Raw genomic sequence first — 23269 nt, 5'->3', positions numbered from 1 at the left:
GCCGAAGCACCTAATTTTACCACAAAAAACTGGGGAAATGTATTGACTCGAATATAAGCCGAAGTTGGGAAATATAACAGCAAATGGTAAATTTCAAAATAAAAATAGATACCAATAATATTACAGTAATTAAGGCATCAGTAAGTTAAATGTTTTTGAATCTTTACATAAAACTGTAATGTAAGATAAGACTGTCCAACTCTGATTCAACCATCATTCTGACCTTCTTCCATGTAAATGTGCTTACGTATCCTTCCAATAATAATAAAGAGAGTAAAATAATAAAAGTAGTAATAATAATAATAATAATAATAAATAGTTTAAAATAATAAATGTAATAATAACAATAATAAAGTCACCCATGGGCTGAGAAAGGCGATATACAAATATAGTAAATAAATAAATAATAGAGTAAAATAATAAATGTACTGCTACTAATAATAGAGTAAAATAATAAATGTAACAAAATTATAATAGTGTAAAATAACATAAATGTAATAATAATAAATAGTAAAATAATAAATGTAATAAAAATGAAACAGAGAAAAATAATAAACAACCTTGACTCGATTATAAGCCGAGGGGAGCTTTTTCAGCCTAAAAAAGGCGCTGAAAAACTAGGCTTATACTCGAGTATATACAGTATTTTAAATATTCCTTCCATTGGCTCAGAACAACAAATCATTTCTATGTTCCGTGGGTTTTTTTTTAAATTTTGTATGTTGATTGGATGTTAAGCCATGTTAGAGAAATTATTGGATTGTTGTGCTGTAATTCCAAGGGAAATGGAAGACAGCATAACTGTGAACCTTTCCTATGAGACACTGAATGCAGAGCAAACAATAAAGTATATCTCAACTATCATACAAACATGAAGTTACAGTGGGCCCTTGGTATCCATTGTGGATGCTCAAGTGGCATTATATATGAGGGCATAGTAAATTGGTGCCCGTTATAAAATGGCCAAATGAAAATATGCTCTTTGAATTTTTTTTAAGATGTGGGTAGTGGAATCCATGGATGCAGCATCTGTGGGCCATGGAGGACTGCCTGTCCTTATTTCCCATTGTCTTGAAATGTCAGAACTATCTGATTCGATGTAGTAATATTTATTTATTTGTTTGTTTATTTATTTATTTTCAGATATTTGTACCCCATCCTTCTCAATCTCCCGGGGGGGGGGGGGGACACGGGACTCAATACAAATGAACTCTTATCAATTTGTATATTTCCTCTCAGCTGATCAAAAAAATGTTGTAAACATAACAAACATGAGATTTATATAGCGTCACTGTGATTTAAGAATGAATTATTATGTTTGTTAAATAGTTGGGCATGTTTAGCCTGCAGAAGAGAAGGCTGAGAGGAGATATGATGAGGGCCGTGTAAAAATATGTGAGGGGAAGTCATAGGGAGAAGAGAGCAAGCTTGTTTTCTGCTGCCCATGGAACAATGGTTTCAAACTACAAGAAAGAAGATTCCACCTGAACATTAGGAAGAACTTCCTAACTGTGAGAGCTGTTCAGCAGTGGAACTCATTGCCCCGGAGTGTGTAGGCCTTCTTTGGAGGCTTTTAAGCAGAGGCTGAATGGCCATCTGTCAGGGGTGCTTTGAATGCGATTTTCCTGCTTCTTGGCAGGGGGCTGGACTGGACTGCCCACGTAGTCTCTTCCAACTCTATGATTCTATGGTTCTAGTTGTTCTCTACTTCATATGGCAAGCTGTTTCTGAAACATGTAATTTAGTAAAGAATAAGGATATAGCGTAAAGGAGAAAGATGAGAAACCTATTGGGTCTGTCTCCTTGGCTTCCACCTGAGTTCTTCTTCCTTTATGCAAGCTCTAAAGTATGTGCGTAAAACCAACTGCTGTATACAAAATTTAGCAAATCTTTTCTCAACTTTATGGACAGTCAATTCTTCCATGACCTCTTTTCCAAAGGATCCCATCGCCCTTAATGATCCTATAAAATAACCACCTTACAAAGCCATATTGCATCTAAGATTATTCAGTGTAACAGGAACCTGCTCAACAATAATACTTTCTATCATTTTCTTCTTTATCTCTAGTGGGGAGAAACAGCAATGGAAAGGGGGGAAAATAAAATAAATGTGCATCATACATGCAATTTCAACAACAATACAAGAGGAAGGTAAAGAAAAGATGTTAGTGCTTCAAGATTGCAGGGAATATACTTTCCAAACTAAAGTAGTTTTTTCTCCTGAGAATTAAAATACCATTTTAGATTATTGTTTGCTCATCATATCAAGCAGGAATGAATAGTAGCCTGTCGACTTGATAAGAAAGAGCTTGTAATGCCCCAAATCACATATACGGCTACGAAATAAGAGAATAAATTGAAGAGCAGTTACAGAAAAGGATCTTGTACAATTGTATGAAGTGTTGACAGAAAGCACTAGTGCTGTCTCTACTGAACAGTTAAGCATGACACACAGAAGTATGTGATATAAATCTTAACTTACGAGTATTTTGCTTACACTAATTAAATCAAGTGTAAGGAACATACACGATTTGTAGAAGGGAAATCTTACACACGTTTCCCTAAGTATAAGCCTCACTGAGCATAGTAGGACTTCTGAATAAACATGCATTGCATTTTGCAATGCATAACCAAGAGGGAATTAAGCTATACAGTGATACCTTGAGTTAAGAGTTTAATTTGTGGACAAGCTCTTAATTCACTCTTATCTCAAAGCAAATTTCCCATTCAAGTGCATTTTTTTCATGTCAGAAGTGACTTGACAAACTGTAAGTCGCTTCAGGTGTGAGAGAATTGGCTGTCTGCAAGGACATTGCCCAGAGGATACATGGATGTTTTATTATCCTGTGGGAAGATTCTCTCATGTCCCTGCATGGGAAGCTGGAGCTGACACATGGGAGCTCACCCTGTCGTACTAATTCGAACTGCCAACGTTCAGGTTAGCAGTTCATCATGAATAGGGTTTAACGAATTGTGCTGAGGGAGACATAGTTTTTAAAAGGGAATTTCCATGGATGCATTCAATGACTGTAAGTCCCATATGTCCTGATTTGCAGGGCCTTTTTTTTTTGCAGAAAGTGCTGACAGTTTGGGAAAACGTTGCTAAAGAAAGAAAGTTACTTTTCAAGGATAAAAGTACATCAGGACAGAACTAGTTAGCTTGAACTCCACTAATTTCCCAGCCACCTGAAGTATCGACCTATAGATACTTTCCAATGGAGTGTTCATGGCCGGAGAACAATAGGCTATAGTTGTGCCATTGTTAATATCCCACATGTGTCTTCCTGTCTGTTAGTTATGGAGAGCCAATGAACATCTGTATAGCCAGCTTAGACCAATGAAATGATTAATTACTATACACCAATGACAATTTCTCTTTAATTCTCTGTCAAAGTGATAAAGGCCTTGCAGCCCCATTGGGGGATGTGACAGACCATTTTATTCTCCATGCATTCTGTCACTATTGCTTCAGCCCGCAATAAACAGCTTCTGCAGTTGGGATTCAACCTGTGGTGTGTCTTCCATTACATCACCCTCTTGAGCCTAGGGGACTCCTGGCAACATGCAGAGAGCTGGAGGAGTGCCAGTGAGCCATTACCCCTACAGTGCCAATGCGGAAATGCTATTAACCTGTTCAGGGCCCTCAAAACCTCCCCACACCCAATTTTTTTGTTATGTGTTTTTAAATAAGAAAAATGTACTTTATAAGTAACAAATCTATATAAATAAAAATGTAATGTTCGTTTGAGGGATTAACAGAACTCAAAAACCACTGGACGAATTGACACCAAATTTGGACACAGGACACCTAACAAGCCAATGTATGTCCTTCACTCAAAAAAATTGATTTTTGTCAGTTGGGAGTTGTAGTTGCTGGGATTTATAGTTCACCTACAATCAAAGAGAATTCTGAACTCCACCAACGATTGAATTGAACCAAACTTGGCACACAGTTCTCCTATGACCAACAGAAAATACTGGAAGGCTTTCGTGGGCAGTGTCCTTTGGTTTTGGAGTTGTAGTTCACCTACATCCAGATCACTGTGGACTCAAACAATGATGGGTCTGTACCAAACTCTACACGAAGACTAAATATGCACAAATGTGAACACTGATGGAGTTTGGGGAACATAGAATCTTGACATTTGGGAGTTGTAGTTGCTGGGATTTATAGTTCACCTACAATCACAGAGCATTCTGAACCACACCAATGATAGAATTGGGCCAAACCTCCCACACAGAACCCCCATGTGGGCCACAGCAACGCGTGGCAAGGGACGGCTAGTAATGTATAAATGCACATTCACAAGGAACAATAAAAAAGAAGGATCAGCTTTAAAATAGTAAAAGCACGAAGTTGTGGCAAGGAAGCACATTTGAAATAACAGTGTAACAGAAAGGCAAAACCTGCACATTCACATGAAACAATAACAAAACAAAGATCAACTTAAAATGGTAGAAGAACAAAATATTGGCAAGGAAGCACAAAGAACAGAGTGAAGAGACAGAAGGATTGTTTTCTTCATACTGTACTTATTCCAGGCTGCCTCCCTCCTTTGCTCTCTCCCTCCCTCTCTTCATGAAGCTGACATACCAGAAATAAAACCCACACAAAATCAACTAACCTAAAGTTCCTAAAAATGGACAAGAGCAAAGCGGACAGCAATTTCCCAAAGTGGACAAGAGCATGAGGCAGAAGGCTGCTCCCTTGAAGCCCTGTATTTTCACACAAACACTTCCTCTGGCACTAGCTCTTAACTCAAAACTCTTCTCGTATGTCAAAGTGGAACGCAGGCTAAGTGATGGCTCTTAACTCAAAATACTGTTAAGTTAGGGTGCTCTTAAGTCAAGGTTCCACTGTAAGAACCCTGAAAGAAACTACAATCCATTCCTTTCCGTTGAGAGCTGCTCCTGAACAGTGACAGGTGACATGAGGTAACAAGAAAAAAATCAATCAACATAGGATGGCTGTAATATCTGTTGCATTCTCATGCAAACTGAAACAAAGTTTTTAAATTAAAGGCTTCAAATAAAAGTTGGTTTTTAAGGAAAGATCACACAAATTGACTTGCTTCTGATGATCATAAAATTCCACACAAGAACAGACCTCTTTCCAATCTAGACTTCAGGCCTGGGATATGGGCAAAAACACCACTAAAACACAAGTTTTGGGGGATTTGGGGGATCTTACTTGCTATTTACATTACATGCAATGTGGCCCCTGTGTCCAAAAGTTTATTGGGGTGCCACAAGAAACTTTTCCTTCAAAAAGGGCTCCACAGCTTTAAAAGTTTGAAAACACATGCTCTACACTGTCAGACAGAAATATTGTATTAAAGTACAGGACCATCACATATAAAAGTAGGATTTCATCAGACCACACTCTATTCAGCAAGTAGTTGAAGTACTCCTTGAAGTACTCAACAGTCTCATTAGTACGTGATCACAATGATAAATGTAATTGCTGGTTCCTTTGTAGAAAATTTGTTTCAATTGACTCGAGTTCCATAAACCATTCTACTGTCTATCAGATGCTTCCACATGTGCTGTAGCATTTCCATTGAATAATCTATATTGCCTATCAACAATTTACATATAACTGGAAAAGCTCCTTTAAATTATACTCCATAGAGTATCATCAGCATTTCAAATGATGTGACTTCCCAAGTGGGTTATAAAACAGCTTCCTTAATTTTTAGAAAATGCATAGCCTGAAGGATTTTTCCTTGATACGTTCAGTGTCAAATATTTACTTATGTATTAACTACAAGACATATGGATTATGCACTTAAAACAAATCAATAGAATTTGGATAGATTTATTTTTGTTTACTTTCTTGTTTATAGTGTGTTATTGCTTTCTATGTCATGAAGTCAATGCATAAAGTATTCTAGTCTATCTATGAAGGAGGTACAGTAGTGAACAGAGCTTTTTCACATCAACATATTCCCATAAACAGGGAGATCCCAAGTTACAAGCATTCAGCTTACATATGACTCATAGTTATAAGCAGGGGTGAGACAACAAGAAGTGAGAGAAATCTACCCCTAGGAAGGGAAATTCATGCCTGAAAAGAGTTATCATGGAAAAATGTTGTCTCTGCTGAAGATTTATCACCACACCTTGTTTCCACAAGCCAATTTTTTCAAAATCCAATTATCACGGGGACAGAATGTGAGGTGAAATCTTCTGAACAGGGACATAGGCCGCAAAACAAACACCACATGGGTGTTGGCCCTTCCCTATGCTATCCAAAGATTTTGTGTGTATGTGTGTGTATATATATGTGTGTGTGTGAATGTTTCAATTGGCCATCTTAATTAGCATTTGATGGCTTGGTAGATTTTTGGTGTAACTTGTTAGTGCCTGGGGGAATCTTTTGTTGAGAGGTGATTAGCCGTCCCTGATTGTTTCCTCTCTGGAGTTTTCCTGTGTTTGAGTGTTGTTTTGCTGTTATAATTTTAGAGGTTTTTTTTAATACTGGTAGCCAGATTTCGTTCATTTTCATGGTTTCCTCCTTTCTGTTGAAATTGTCCACATGCTTATGGATTTAAATGGCTTATCTGTGTACTGACATGGTGGTTGTTGGAGTGCTCCAGCATTTCTGTATTCTCAAATAATATGCTGTGTCCAGGTTGATTCATCAGGTGCTCTGCTGTGGTTGACTTCTCTGGTTCAAGTAGTCTGAAGTGCCTTTCATGTTCCTTGATTCGTGTTTGGGTGCTGCGTTTGGTGGTCCCTATGTAGACTTGTCCACAGCTGCATAGTATCATTTTTGTAGATTTAAATAATGAATAATATTGTGTCAAGTTCTTTTTTTTACTATTGCTTCCTTTATCAATAAATATACCTTATATATACCTTATTATTCATACTTCTGTATAAGTATCGTGTGTAATATGCTTCACAGAACACTAAATATTTCTTGGGGCTCCACTGGAAACTTTGGTTCAATAAGGGCTCTGCTGCTGAAAGTCTGGGAACTTTTGGTTTAGTCCAATGATGGGCAATCTTTAGCTTGGTGTGTCAATACTTGCAAAAAAAAACGAGCCTAACTCGGGTTGGGTGTCACTTCGAGAAAAAAACCATAATTTCATGATATTTATAGTTTAATAACAAAAATATATTATTGTAATATATAACTGTATTTAATAAACCAAAAACTAATTATTTAACTTACCTGCTTTTTCTATAATGCCATATATCTCGGCATTATAGAAAAATGCTGGTGTAGGAGCCAAGGATGAAATGTCCTTCTTGGGATGCGGCCCCATCTTCTATGTATATGGCCGCGTGTGTCATCGAAAATGGCTATGAGTGTCAATGCTGACACACATGTCATAGGTGCGCCATCATGGGTTTAGTCAATGCATGGGAAACATACAGGCTTAAAGTCACATGTGGCCTTCTAGGTCTTTAAGTGCTGCCTTTTGACTGAATCCAGTTTTAATAAAACAAACTCTTTTATTAATACATTTTCCTTGTCTTTTATATTTTTATTTTATTTTAAAAATGAACAAATTTAAAATACGGAATAATAAATTAGGTTTTGACAAAATAATCCTCCCAGATTGGCCTACACAAGTAGAACAAGTAAGCCAAATTGATAGCTTCTGCTCTCATGATTTAGTACTAATTTTCCCCACCTGACTGAAGCACTACAGCAAGAGGTTGGTTGACAAGAGTTTATGGGGGTAAATTACGGCAGGCTGTTGAGAACAGCGCACTGTGTTTCTGTTTGAAGTACAACTTGTGAATAAAACTAAAGGAAGAAAACAGATTTTTGAATGAGAATTGGGCAATAGTATGATAGCTGGGACCCTACACTAGTTGTGCAAAGCGGGTCAGAATTAATGAAGGGATCACATGTGCGAGACAACGGAGCGAGTGAAAGACGCAGGTGCAACAGGATAGCAGTGAAGTAATTTAACTCAGGAGGGACAGGATAAGGGTGAACTAATGTAACAGTATTTCCCCCCTCCTTTTTATCCTTCCTTCCATTGCAACAACTCCACCGCAGCAGTGAAGTAATTTAATTCAGGAGGGACAGGATAAGGGTGAGGTAATGTAACAGTATCCCCCCCCCCCTCCTTTTTATCCTTCCTTCCATTACAAGGATTCCGACTCTGCTGCAGCAGTGAAGTAATTTAACTCAGGAGGGACAGGATAAGGGTGAGGTAATGTAACAGTATCCCCCCCCCCTCGTTTTTATCCTTACTTCCTTTGGTTGTCTTTCCCCCCTCTTTTTTATCCTTCCTTCCATTGCAACGACTCCGCCGCAGCTGCATCTCTCACTCGGTGCACTCACTTGCGCACATGTTCCCCTAATTCAGAGCCACGTTACACAAGCAGCATAGTGTAGGGTCCCAGCTATTATACTATTGCCAAGAATTGGGAACTGCAATATTATCTTGCTTCTACTAAAGGTAAGATGATTTCCTTACTTCGTGATACTGCAATGTGAACATTATAAAAATTCTCTGCTCATCAGGACCAAAAATATTTCAAACAGGAGACACACGAAAGGTTGAATAACAGAAATTAAAAGATGAAAAGCAAAAGCAAATGCAATTTTTTCCAGCAGCAATGAGACCTGGAAATAATGACACTAAAGCAACGTATAAAGAAGCTAATATACTCAGGGAAAAGATAAGCTGTTCAGCGATGTAGAACTTGTGAAAGAATGCATTGTTGTAGGATGCCTACATCCTACAACAAAACAACAAAATACAATATATATATTATCCAGTCACTTTGGATGAATCAGCTAATATTACTGACTCAGCACAAGTTTCATACTGCATTGGGGTCACAACAGAAGATTTTCTTTACTATGAAGAGTTACTTGCTTTGGGCACTCTCACAACCAGAACACAGGGAAAGATATCTTCTACAACTTTCAAGATAAATGTGAAATTTGACTGGGTTTGGTAAATTTTGTGAGTGCACATACAGACAGTTAGCTTTCCATGAAAGGAAAACATGAAGGGTTTATTGCATAGGTTAAAAAAAGGATTAACAGATCCAGGTCCTCTCATTTCTTTTCATTGTATCTTGTATCAACAACGACTATTTTAAGTAATACTTTGCAACAAATTAAAAGTATTGTGATCTACCAGTATATTTGTACACATGCAAACTGGCATCATCAGTTTAGTAACGTGCTAAAGTTGAATGATCAGGTATTCAGTGTGGAATTGCTATATCTTTCTAAAGTGTGTTGGCTATTACAGAGGCAGATGTTAGCCAAAGTTTTATCTCTGCAAGAATAGTTAAATTTTATAGAATCAGCAATGTGAATCATTGAAAGAAAATTTCTATAGGAATGCTGCATTTCTGTTTGCTGTACTGTAAAATCAATATGACTTCAATCTTTCTTTGCAAGGTAAAACTAAGTTTATATGTGGCAAAAAAAATTCCAAGCATTTCTAAAAAAGATATCTTTCTTCAAAACACTTCCTCTTCAAAAGGAAATTTCAGATGAACATTCTCACCAGTTAGCAGAAGTCATTGATGTGTAGGATGATATATGCAAGTCAGCTGAAGAATACACATATAATTGGAAAATACAATGAAAGGTTCACTGACTCCGAGAATCATGACATCACACTCAAATTAACATTACACTTAAAGAAATACAGATGGGACTGATTGAGGTTTCAGTGGATGACATTTTAAAGTCATTGATGCTAAGGAAGATCCAATTGAAATATGAATTAATGCAGTAGAATATCAACACTTTTAGCGATATGCTCGAAAAATGCTTTCTTGCTTTTCAACCACTTATATATGTGAATCTACATTTTCATACCTAACCCACATCAAGGGGCCTTAAGGTCACAGATTACTGATACCCATCTAGAGCAGCCAGGCCAAAGCACAAATGAGAGAAAAGCATGCCTTCCATGCTTATGGACAAAGGTTGGAGATTTAATGCAACTGGAGCATCACCTGGAAGGGTTGAAGCATGATGACACTCTCAAGCAATCCTTACCTCAGACTCATCCGTAGAGTCTTCTTTAAATCTTGGGTCCTGAAAACAATGTAAGAAGGAAGAAATGGTTAAAAGAGAAGGAGGCCTTATGAAGACTGTAAGGGCACCATCCTATGTATGTGTATTTACAGCTTTGTAAGTTCAAGGGAACTTATTCCAATTATTACTGTATATGTACAGGATACTGCAATCCTAATGCATCTTTATTACTTTTTTGCTGCTCCGATATAAATTGTATTAACCCGCCAAACTCCAAGAAATTCTAATCACATTTCCGTGAAGTGTTCTCCAACCTGATATCCTCGAGATGTGTCAAACTACAATTCCTGGAAATGTCTAACCAATACAGTACTAGTTTGGAGAAGGCTGATCTAGGTAAAAAATATAGTTTTACATCTCTAGCTCAATGATCCCAGATTCATTACTTGAAGTGACAAAGTAGTATTAGGAAAGAGTCAGTCAATGAATGCCATAATCATTTTGCTATTCTTAGATATATGGAAGGCTTTGTACTGTTTGAAGAATTAGACAATTACTTAGTCTTGCAAACTAATCTCTTGTTTCTTTGCACCTGAATCTTTTCCCCAACCCACAGAAAAATTTGTAATGGCAATGTAAAGGAAAAGTTTTCCCCTTGACATTAATTCTAGTCATGCGTGGTGGTGCTCATCTCCATTTCTTAGCCAAAGAGACAGCATTGTCCACTGACACCTCCAAGGTCATGTGGCCGACATGACTGCATGGTGCGCCATTACCTTCCCGTTGAATCTACTCATCTTTGCATGTTTTTGAACTAGTAGGTTGGCAGAAGCTGAGGCTAACAGTGGGAGCTCACCCTGCTCCCTGGAGTCAAACCTCCAACCTTTTGGTCAGCAAGTTCTGCAGCTCAGCACTTTAACCCACTGCGCCACTGGGGGCTCACAATGGCAATTTAGCCATGACTTTAACAAACTGTTTAATTCTGGTCATTTGTTTCATATATTACAGCAAGATTTCACAGCTGAACTCTATTTTGAGAACAAATATTCTACCCAAATTTATAAGGAGGCTTATTTATCAAGAGATGTATTTCTTGATTTCTCTGTATTGGTCATGCAATTAATTTATACTATGATCCCCTTCATCTTGGCAAGGTTGAGTCTGCTGGATTTTATATTCTGCAAGTGCCCCATTTCACAGACACGTCGGTGTATTCCACCTTCAGAACTACATCCATGAGCTATAAGCACTGCAGGGCCAACAGAGAGGAGCTGAATCATACTGCTGTCTATTTGTATGTTTCCCATGCAAGAACCTCTGAACAAAATCTCAAGGAACAACAAAAATTAGAGGAGCAAGGCAAATAAGTTAATTATTATAATGCTTGCACAAAACTTTTCTAACTAAAGGGCACTAGACCAGATCATATGAGAAATACAAATCTCAAGAATACATATCCATAAAAACAGACACAAGTGCATTTTGTAATCTGACTGATAATTCTGATCCTATTTCTGCAGCGAGTCTTTTGAATAAAACTTCCATTAAAAATAGAGATATTTATGGACATTTTTACCCAGATCATATATTGTTCACTATTCTATTTGCTGTTTGATAATGCTATTCCTCTCCATCAATTGCTACGACATTTTTTACTTTGTGATTCACCTTGGATAGTTCTATCTCTCCATGAGAACTCAGGTTATACTCAATTTCTTTTAAAGGAAGAAACAATGTAAATTTGTGCAAAAAGACTTCTGAAAAGCATAATGACAAAACCCAGTATTATCCTTACTGCTCCATTTCTGAAGCCATCAAGGCATGTGTGCCTTTAAAATCTCTCGCGCACAAGGCAATAAATCATAGTTTCACATACACACATAGACACACAAAAGAAATTGAGTCTATTCTTGCTAATCTCTCCCCTGTCCAGTGGCAAAATGTGCTGATACCATGCCTCCTCTAAGAGGTCAGCAAAATGAAGATTTACTTAACTTATTTACAGTTATCAATAGCAATAAAAGGTTACAACTAATATGCTGACAGTGAACGTAAGCATTCTAACAGCAGCAGGGTAGAAAGACTGCACAAGCGAGAAATTATTTCAAACCTTAATGAGGTAACATTTAGACAATAGGATGAATAATCACAGCAGGTTACATGTGTGTGATGGAAAAGAGTGGAAAAGGGTACATAGGAATAGCCAAATTACACGACAATGTTTACACCACAACTTTAGTTTTGAATAGTAACTTCATGATAAAGATTCTTGCAAAAGTCATTTTTTTTCAAAAAATAAAACTACTTCACCACCATGATCTCTATGAAGCTCAAAATTCAGACCTGTCAGGAAACAACATCTAAAGATCAAAACAGAATCTTTAAAGAGGAGTCTATTTTTATACATCACGTCTATGAAAGACTGAAAAATATTTCAGATTCCTAGACATTTAAGGATCTACATCTCTAGGTCCAAGCAACTTTGATGTCTTCATTTTTTTCAGACTTTTTTTTTTGTAAGACATTGCTTATAAGTCATTACCATACGGGCTTCCCTCAAGTTGCCACTTGTGCTCAATGGCTCAGATTTCAATATCATCTTTACAGTTCTTACATATCATAACTCTTCTGGTTTAGTTTTAAATTCTGGTTTAAATTATCTTGGAGAGGTCTCTAAAGCAACATCTCAAAAACAAGATTGCTTGGTGCCATCACTCTTTGAGTCGCAACCATTACAGTGAGTGTGCTGATTTAACGCAGAGTATTTATGGCTTCCAAGTATTGGTTATGTTGAATAATTCATATGATTTTTAAAAAATCTTATGCAAAACTCTAAGAATCAAATCATTGTACTAATGGTCCATTAATGTCTATATTGACTGACAGTGGCTCCCCAAGGTCTATGACAAAGAGATTTTTCTGAACCAATATTTTGAAGCCAATTTTTATTGAAATGCCAGAGATCAAACCATGGACCATAAATAAACAACATGGTCATTTTACCACAAAATTGCCACTCTGGGAATGGAATGCCTTTTATGCTGAAGAGAGAGAGAAAAGGCAAATAAAGATCAGCTTCATTAGCTGATTTACTTTCATTGTTTCTTATTCTCAAAATGCTATTATATTTTTAGTCATTAAAATAAGATGAGAGTGCCTATGAAATGCATAAAATAAGAGAATACAAACAACTTCCAAAAGACAACCAGTAAATGTTAGTACAAACTGAGAGCAGAAAGCCATAACTAAGTAAAATGAGTTTAGCTGATACTGAATGGGGAAATTGCTCTGAATCTTGCCTTCACTATGGATACATTAATCTTGGCTGTGGTCAAACATGCCTTTGCTCAACTGGTTACACCAATTACCCCTATTCCTGAAGATATTGGTTTGAAACTGCATTAAATTTTAAAAGGTGAAGACCTGGATGTTTGTGCAGGCGTTTGAGTAATTTAGTGCAATCTGGTAATGGAACATAGGAATGGAACAATGGACGACGAACCTGGACTACGCTTGGATGATGAGAAGATTGGGTACGGTTGTTTTTTGTAATAATTGTGCATTGTAATTGCTTATTGGTAATTTATGGATAATGTGTTAAGTCAATTGTTATATGTTGTATGGAACCACTGCTGTTTCTACTGTTTTTACTGTTTGTGAACCGCCGTGAGTCGCCTTCGGGCTTGAGATACAGCGGTATATAAGCAAAGTAAATAAAATAAATAAATAAATAAATGGTCAGTGTATAAAGGCTAATGAAAAATCAAAATCACTTACAACCACAATGTTCAAACCAACTTCAAGCTATGGTTACAATTCCTAGTTTGCAAGAGAATTGTGGTTTGCATAGATTTTAATGTGTTATGAAGCAATGGTTAAGGAACAAAAAAATCACAGTAGAAACTTTGAAGGAAGCTAAGGTTAAGTTCTATAATAGGTCTTGCTAGTCACAAATGAAAACATTAGTATTCATGGATAAAGGCAGGACAGTAATATGTTATCTTCAGGCACTTCATAACAGAGCAATGCTTCTTAAACTGTGAATCCTGACTCCATAGCTCAATGCTGGCATCACGACAAATTTAGCAACAGTAAAAGGTTTCTGAACACCACCCATTTACACAAATCTGTTTGCAACAATGTGCAGTGTTTAAAGTGGACATGCAAAAAATGCTTCAGCTGTACTTTACAAATGAAAAATCAGATTCTTTAGCAAGTCTTGCAAATGTTGATTTATTATCAGCAAAAATATACCTATATACCCAAGGTCACATAAAAATTTCTTGGGAAGAAAGGTTTGAGAGTGGAAAATGTTTCAGAAGCCCTAATACAGAGTGACACAAGAAATGATAGCAAGCAGCAGCCAACTTAACAAAGTAATAAAAATGAGATGTCTACATAGGAAGGAAACAAATAACTCCAGAGTATTTTCCCCCAAGTACCCCAGTTCTTTGCTTTGTCTATCTTCAAGCATAAAAGTTCTCCTACAGTTAAAAAGAACCTCTTCCTGCTACTACTTTGTCTTTGATTCTCACATGAAGCATGGCAGACAGCAAACAGCAGTCAACTGTGATACCTGTCGCTCTGTCTCAAAATTACATTCAGTTTCTGATTCCAAAAAATCCTACCAAAATCCTATCATAAACTCTTCTATTGGGATTTCGAAAAACGGACCAAAAATATCAGTCTCACAGTTTTTAAATGTATGAAGTATGTTTCCTGACTTTCAATAAATAGTCTGAATTCTATGGAGGAGGGTTTTCCAGAGAAGAATCTTCTGTCCATATATATTTTGTCACAGAATTTTAAAAATAAGATACTAATGGAATATGTATTGAAATGAATTACTTTTTAATTAGCAAATCATAGAATCAAAGAGTTGGAAGAGACCTCATGGGCCATCCAGTCCAACCCCCTGCCAAGAAGCAGGAATATTGCATTCAAATCACCCAAATCAATTCAGCATACAAGACTGCCGTTTGAAAGGATGCTGTATACAATGGAGTTTGGAGATTTGTCTATGAAGAAAATGTACCTTCAATGAATACACACGCACAAATATATGTCATTCTTACACAGGAGCATACTATAACTTTAAACCTATATCTTTACTAAAGTTTATTGAGGATAAAGAAGTTCATTTTAAATAATTTTGGAATAATTATTGAAAGCATGTAATTTAAAGTATGTGTTCTAAGGCATTGAAATCGTATGTGTTCCAAGGCATTGAATAATTGTCTATAACTGCCTTGGGAAGTCTGACTTGGCCACGGTAGCCTACGCTCTGGTTACATCCCATGTAGACTACTGCAATGCTCTCTACGTGGAGTTGCCTTTGAAGACTGTCCGGAAGCTTCAAATGGTCCAACAAACGGCAAACAGATTGCTAACAGGAGCGGCGCTAAGGGTGAGTACCATTCCTCTGTTGTGCTAGCTCCACTGGCTGTCCGTTTGCTACTGGGCACAATTCAAAGCGCTGGCTTTAGCCTATAAAGTCCTAAACGGTTCTGGCCCAATACATGTTGGAACGCATCTCCCCTTATGAATCATCTAGGACCTTAAGATCACCTCGGGAGGCCCTGCTCTCATTACTGCCTTCATCACAAGTACGTTTGGCGGAGACGAGAGACAGAACCTTCTCTGTGGTGGCCCCTCGGCTGTGGAATGCCCTCCCCATAGATATTAGATCAGCCACCTCCGTTTTAACATTCCGGAAAAAAGTCAAGACGTGGCTTTTTGAACAAGCATTTTCAAATGCAGAGTAACTGACATAGGAAAATGGAATGACGACAATGAGACCGGACAACATTTTTAACAGGGAGACACTATGAATTTATATTTTATTGATTTGTTTAGTTTTTGTTATATGTTATGTTTTTAATTGTATTTATGATATTGTAAGCATTGAATTTTACCCTGTTAACGGCCTTGAGTTGCCTACGGGCTGAGAAAGGCAGTATATAAATACAATAAATAAAGAAATATATGTAAGCCACCTTGAGTACCCTTCAAGGTAGAGAAAGGGTGAATAAATAAATAAAAATAGTGTGTTCTAAATGCATTTAGACTGTTTTAATTTTTTTAACGGGACAGTTTATTTGCTGTTTTTTACATTTTAATTATAGTCGTGCTTAGTTGTACTTTGCTTTATTCTGTGTTATGAGGTCTCATTTAGGACACAGAATGCAAAATAAATGTTTATAAAATCATTAACATTTTTGCCCTTTAAAGAAACTCTAAAATGGTTTACAATAAAATACAACTTAAAAACCACAATAACTCAAGAGAAGGACAGCATTAAACATAATTTAGAAAGTGCAGATAGAACAAAATTAACTGAATCAATATTAAAAGCCAGTCAAAAGAAGACCCCAGCTGGACAAAACTAAAGTCCCATCTGGCTCATCATTCTGTTTCCCATAGAAGTGATGCAGATATCCAGACAGCAGCAAGGAGAACACAAGAGTGATGTCTCTCCATACTAGCACTATTTTCCGGCAACTGCTATTCACTGGAATTATTTATCTAATCATATAATCGTGTTGTGTCTGATGATAACCACCAAGACTAGAAGAGATTGACAGCTTAGATGCATTTGTCTAGTTTCCCTTTTAAACAAACTAAGAGCACACCTACATGAGCCAAATGAGGTGAGGCAATAGTGAATGGATTTCGTGGTGTCCACCTACGTATGCAGCCAATTCGGCAAACCGCCCCATGTTACCCAAAGGTGAGGAAATTCCTAAAGCTTTGTAGCTTACTTGGGCATGTCTAAACAGTTGAGCTGTATCTGGATACCACTTTTTACACAGCCGCTCTGCTTTATCCAAGCTGAAGTGGCCAGGGGAAATGTCACTTACCACCATCATTGTGTTCTCAGTTTAGTGGCAACTACCACATGTACTGACACTGAATGGAATGCCAAGCACTTGAATAAAGGGGGAGCAATCCCTCCTTTCCTTCCTCCATCTCCAAAGTCATTGATGCTCCAGCACCATAACTACATGTGACGTTCACCAGCAATTTTGTGTCAGGAGGTCACCGCGAAGTCAAAGACATGAGGGAAATAGTAAGGGTGACCATCCTGCAGTGCTAAACCAGCTTCAGGGCTCAGAAGTTGGCTGTGCGGACTCCCTGAAGGCTGATTTGAAGTATCCTACTTCAGATCAGCTCCAGCATATGGGGCCCTGTAGGTGGACCCTAAGTCAACAGTGTAATGACTTCTGTTTACCTCCTTTCTGAGAAAATTAGAGAGATGGGCCAAAATTAACAAAATGAAGTTTAACAGTGACAAATGCAAGATACTCCACTTTGGCGGGAAAAACGAAATGCAGAAATATAGAATGGGGGATGCCTGGCTCAAGAGCAGTACGTGTGAAAAAGATCTTGGAGTCCTCATGGACAACAAGTTAAACATGAGCCAACAATGTGATATGGCAGCAAAAAAAGCCAATTGGATTTTGGCCTGCATTAATAGGAGGATAGTGTCTAGATCTAGGGAAGTAATGCTACCTCTCTATTCTGCTCTGGTTAGATCACACCTGGAATATTGTGTCCAGTTCTGGGCACCACAATTCAAGAGAGATATTGACAGCTGGAATGTGTCCAGAGGAGGGCGACTAAAATGATCAAGGGTCTGGAGAACAAGCCCTATGAGGAGCGGCTTAAGGAACTGGGCATGTTTAGCCTGAAGAAGAGAAGGCTGAGAGGAGATATGATAGCCATGTATAAATATGTGACAGCCACAGGGAGGAGGGAGCAAGCTTGTTTTCTGCTTCCTTGGACACTAGGACACGGAACAATGGCTTCAAACTACAAGAGAGGAGATTCCATCTGAACATGAGGAAGGAGTGTGGTGGAGGCTCCTTCTTTGGAAGCTTTTAAACAGGGGCTGGATGGCCATCTGTCAGGGGCGATTTCAATGCAATATTCCTGCTTCTTGGCAGGGGGTTGGACTGGATGGCCCATGAGGTCTCTTCCAACTCTTTGATTCTATGATTCTATGAAAAGGCCCTTCCTGAACTTACACCCGCTACAAAAACAGGGCAACAATTCAGGCCATTTAAAAAAAGTTTTATAAACACGTATTTGTTGGTATTCGTTGATGCTCTTTTTTTCCAGAGCTACAATATGCTTCTTGGGATATAGCAAACCAGAACTACACTCACTATTAAAATGTGTTTGTGCCAGGTATTCATATAAAGGTATTACCATACAGGCACTTTCACTTCTTTTTGTTTTCCATCATCCCCAGGACACAATTCACATTTTAAAAAAAATCTCAGTCACTGAGAAGGAGAAATATTATAAATAAATAGAGAAAGTGAGAGAAAACTGCTTTGAGTCTCCTTCGGGGTGAGAAGGGTGGCATATAAATGTCGTAAATAAATAAATAAACAATAGGATTCCATGGAATCAGTGGTTTTAAACTGGTGTCAGTCTCCTTTAATGTAAGGGGCTTTGGGCAGGGCCGGGGATCTCCTGGATTTTGGGTGTTGTTGTTTTTCTTGATTTAAAAAAGGCAACCCTGACCTTGTGGTGAATGGAAGAGGAATGTATTGCCAGCTCTTAAGTTTCCAGTGTGAGCCTGTTGGGAAGGCAGACCTCCAAAGGGATGGTCACCCATGCTTTCCCCTCTGAATGGGATGAGGTGGCGACTGTGGTGCCTCAGTAGTCATGTTCTACGCAAGGGGCCTGTCCTGTCCCATTCTGTGTTCACCTCATGGAGGTCCCAATATACACCTGCAGAGGCCTGTCCTCTTGGGAAGGCCTTGGGCGACGCTTCCCAGCCATTCAACCACCATAGGAAACCTGCTACAAAACAGGAGCTTTTTTGTTGAGTTCCAGGGCCAGAGAAGCAGATGGCGGAAACAGAAGAACGGCCTGCCTCAGGGGAGCGTGCTTGCGCCATCCATGTTCAACATCTACACAAATGACCAGCCACTGCCAGAAGGGACAGAGAGTTTCATCTATGCTGATGATCATGCCATTACCGCTCAAGCAGGGAGCTTTGAGATGGTGGAACAGAAGCTCTCTGAAGCTCTAGGTGCTCTTACTGCCTATTACAGGGAAAACCAACTGATCCCTAATCCATCTAAAACACAGATATGTGCCTTTCACCTTAAGAACAGACAAGCATCCCAAGCTCTGAGGATTACCTGGGAAGGAATCCCACTGGAGCATTGCAATACACCCAAATACCTGGGAGTCACTTTGGACTGTGCTCTGACCTACAAGAAGCACTGCCTGAACATCAAGCAAAAAGTGGGCGCTATAAACAACATCATACGAAAGCTGACTGGCACAACCTGGGGATCACAACCAAACACAGTGAAGACATCTGCCCTTGCGCTATGCTACTCTGCTGCTGAGCATGCAGGCCCAGTGTGGAACACATCTCACCACACTAAAACAGTAGATGTGGCTCATAATGAGACATGCCGTATTATCACAGGGTGTCTGCGCCCCACACCACTGGAGAAATTACACTGCTTAGCTGGTATTGCACCACCTGACATCCGCCGGGAAGTAGCAGCCAATAGTGAAAGGACCAAGGCAGAGACATCTCCAGCTCATCCCCTGTTTGGGTATCAGCCAGCACGTCAACAACTTAAATCAAGACATAGTTTTCTTAGATCTACAGAGACACTCGCTGGAACACCCCAGCAAGCGAGAGTCCAAAAGTGGCAGGCCCGAACCCAGCACCTCAATCCATGAGTGATACCAGATGAGAGACTCCCCCCTGGGCACACAGAAGACTGGGTGACTTGGAAGGCATTGAACAGACTGCGCTCTGGCACCACGAGATGCAGAGCCAACCTTCAGAAATGGGGCTACAGAGTGGAATCCTCGACATGCGAGTGTGGAGAAGAGCAAACCACTGACCACCTGCTGCAATGCAACCTGAGCCCTGCCACATGCACAATGGAGGACCTTTTTGCAGCAACACCGGAAGCACTCCAAGTGGCCAGATACTGGTCAAAGGACATTTAACCAGCTACCAAACTTACAAGTTGTGTATTTTTCTGTTTGTTTGCTTTGTTCTGTTAGAAATGTAATATAATAGACTGGCTGCTCTGACACGACAAATAAATAAATGTCGTAAATAAATAAACAAACAATAGGATCCCATGGAAAGCAGTGGTTTTAAACTGGTGTCAGTCTCCTTTAATGTAAGGGGCTTTGGGCAGGGCCAGGGATCTCCTGGATTTTGGGTGTTGTTGTTTTTCTCGATTTAAAAAAGGCAACCTTGATCTTGTGGTGAATGGAAGAGGAATGTATTGCCAGCTCTTAAGTTTCCAGTGTGAGTCTGTTGGGAAGGCAGACCTCCAAAGGGACGGTCCCCCATGCTTTCCCCTCTGAATGGGATGAGGTGGCGAGTGTGGTGCCTCAGTAGTCATGTTCTACGCAAGGGGCCTGCCCTGTCCCATTCTGTGTTCGCCTCATGGAGGTCCCAATATACACCTGCAAAGGCCTGTCCTCTTGGGAAGGCCTTGAGCGACGCTTCCCAGCCATTCAACCACCTTTTTTGAAATTACCCCCAAACTATTCCTTGTCTCCCCTAGCCCTTTCCCTGCCTCATTTGCCTCCTTTCTCTCTCCTCGTCTCTTCAGTTTGCCACGCGCTAATCTCACAAACACCCAGAGTTTCTACCACTCTTCCGAGCCTTTACCTTCTCCTCTGCTTCCGCCATGCTGAGACTGGCTGTCATGTGAGGTAGTCAGGCAGGAAGCGGCCGCAAAGCGTGCCGGGTAATGTAGTTCCTCCGCCCCGCAGGCTGCCTGCCCTCCACACAAGGGAGCGGAAGTAGACGCGCGGAGGGGGGCGGGGCTTAATTTGAGCGGGAAGAAAGGCGCCTTGCAAGTAGCAGCTCAGGCTCTTCTGTCTCGCCACTCTCAGTGGGCTTGTGTCCCTTCAGCTCTTGCCTAGGAAATCCCCCTTGAGTTTCAGAGGGTTTTCATAGGCAAGAAATACTCAGAGATACTTTTGCCAGTTCCTCCCTCTTTTTTGTTTTTCCAGGTTCTACTATTTCAATTTTTTATTTGTCGTGTCAGGACAACCAGTCAAATTATATTACATTTCTAACAGAACAAAGCAAACAGACAAAATACAAAATTTGTGAGTTTGGTAGTTGATTAAATGTCCTTTGACCAGTATCTGGCCACTTGGAGTGCTTCTGGCGTTGCTGCAAGAAGGTCCTCCATTGTGCATGTGGCAGGGCTCAGGTGGTCAGTGGTTTCCTCTTCTCCACACTCACATGTCTAGGATTCCACTTTGTGGCCCCATTTCTTGGGGTTGGCTCTTCATCTCGTGGTGCCAGAGCACAGTCTGTTCAGCGCCTTCCAAGTCACCCAGTCCTCTGTGTGCCCAGGGGGGAGTCTCTCATTTGGTTGAGATTCTGGGTTTGAGCCTGCCACTTTTGGACTCTCGCTTGCTGAGGTGTTCCAGCGAGTGTCTCTGTAGATCTTAGAAAACTATTTCTTGATTTAAGTCATTGATGTGCTGGCTGATACCCAAACAAGGGATGAGCTGGAGATGTCTCTGCCTTGGTCCTTTCACTATTGGTTGCTACTTCCCGGCGGATGTCAGGTGGTGCAATACCGGCTAAGCCAGTGGTTCTCAACCTGGGGGTTGGGACCCCTGCAGGGGTCGCGAAGGGTTTTTGGAGGGGTCGCCAAAGACCATCAGAAAACACAACATTTTCTGTTGGTCATGGGGGTTCTGTGTGGGAAGTTTCACCCAATTCTATCATTGGTGCAGTTCATAATTCTCTGATCCCTGAGGGGGTCATGAGAGGGGTGTCAGAGGGGTCGTCAAAGACAATCAGAAAACACAGTATTTTATGTTGGTCATAGGGGTGTGGCAAGTTGGCCCAATTCTATCATTGGTGGGGTTCAGAATGCTCTTTGATTGTAGGTAAACTATAAATCCCAGCAACTACAACTCCCAAATGGCAAAGTCTATTTTCACCAAACTCCACCAGTGTTCACATTTGGGCATATTGAGTATTCATGCCAAGTTTGGTCCAGATCTATCATTGTTTGAGTCCACAGTGCTCTCTGGATGTAGGTGAACTACAACTCCTAAACTCAAGGTCATTGTCCACCAAATCCTTCCAGTATTTTCTGTTGGCTATGGGAGAACTGTGTGCCAAGTTTGGTTCAATTCCATCGTTGGTGGAGTAAAGCATGCTCTTTGTTTGTAGGTAAACTATAAATCCCAGCAACTACAACTCCCAAATGGCAAAGTCTATTTTCACCAAACTCCACCAGTGTTCACATTTGGGCATATTGAGTATTCATGCCAAGTTAGGTCCAGATCTATCATTGTTTGAGTCCACAGTGCTCTCTGGATGTAGGTGAACTACAACTCCTAAACTCAAGGTCAATGTCCACCAAACCCTTCCAGTATTTTCTGTTGGCTATGGGAGAACTGTGTGCCAAGTTTGGTTCAATTCCATCGTTGGTGGAGTAAAGCATGCTCTTTGTTTGTAGGTGAACTATAATTCCCAGCAACTATAACTCCCAAATAACAAAATTAATCCCCCCAACCCCACCACTATTCAAATTTGGTCCAGTGATGAAAATACATCCTGCATATCAGATATTTACATAATAACAGTAGCAAAGTTGCAGATATGAAGTAGCAATAACAATATTTTTTTTGCTTGGGGGTCCCCACAACATGAGGAACTGTATTAAGGGGTCGTGACATTAAGAAGGTTGAGAACCACTGGGCTAAGTAGTGTAATTTCTCCAGTGGTGTAGGGCGCAGACACCCCGTGATAACGCGGCATGTCTCATTAAGAGCCACATCCACTGTTTTAGTGTGGTGAGATGTGTTCCACACTGGGCATGCATACTCAGCAGCAGAGTAGCACAGCGCAAGGGCAGATGTCTTCGCTGTATCTGGTTGTGATCCCCAGGTTGTGCCAGTCAGCTTTCGTATGATATTGTTTCTAGCATCCACTTTTTGCTTGATGTTCAGGCAGTGCTTCTTGTAGGTAAGAGCACGGTCTAGAGTGACTCCAGGCAGGCCTGTAGCCGAGGGGGGGGGGGGGGGCTTGGGGGGCTTCAGCCCCCCCCCTGAAATTCTCATGGTGGTTTGCGAAAAGGCCTTACTGGTGCATTATTTAAACTGTTATGTTTATTCATATCATGATCTGATCACCCTACTCAATATATCCCATATGCATGGGGGTATTGGGGTAACGATACAAAAGGTTTGCTAGGGTAGACCCTCTTTCACTCGGACTCGCCCCCCCCCCAAAACAAACTCAGCCCCCCCCCCCCAAAT

The 23269-nt window shown here is 39.9% G+C and overlaps 1 protein-coding gene across 3 annotated transcripts in view; it reads right to left on the bottom strand.

Moving 5' to 3' along the window:
- Nucleotides 1–20731, bottom strand: part of VPS41 (VPS41 subunit of HOPS complex) — a 137670-nt gene extending 116939 nt beyond the window's left edge. The window contains exons 1-2 of one of the 3 annotated variants that reach the window (XM_060781605.2): nt 20646–20731; nt 9952–10033 (exon numbers count right to left, since the gene is read on the bottom strand). In XM_060781605.2, coding sequence (XP_060637588.2) covers nt 9952–9969 — 18 coding nt within the window. In that variant the 5' untranslated portion in view covers nt 9970–10033; nt 20646–20731. The remainder of the gene's footprint in view (nt 1–9951; nt 10034–20645) is intronic. The other 2 variants (XM_060781603.2, XM_060781604.2) reach the window with 2 other exon arrangements.
- Between the last annotated feature and the right edge of the window lie 2538 nt (nt 20732–23269).

Source organism: Anolis sagrei, chromosome 6, assembly GCF_037176765.1.
Source record: "Anolis sagrei isolate rAnoSag1 chromosome 6, rAnoSag1.mat, whole genome shotgun sequence".
In the NCBI taxonomy this organism is placed as follows: domain Eukaryota; kingdom Metazoa; phylum Chordata; class Lepidosauria; order Squamata; family Dactyloidae; genus Anolis; species Anolis sagrei.
This window is presented reverse-complemented; position numbering and strand designations above follow the sequence as displayed.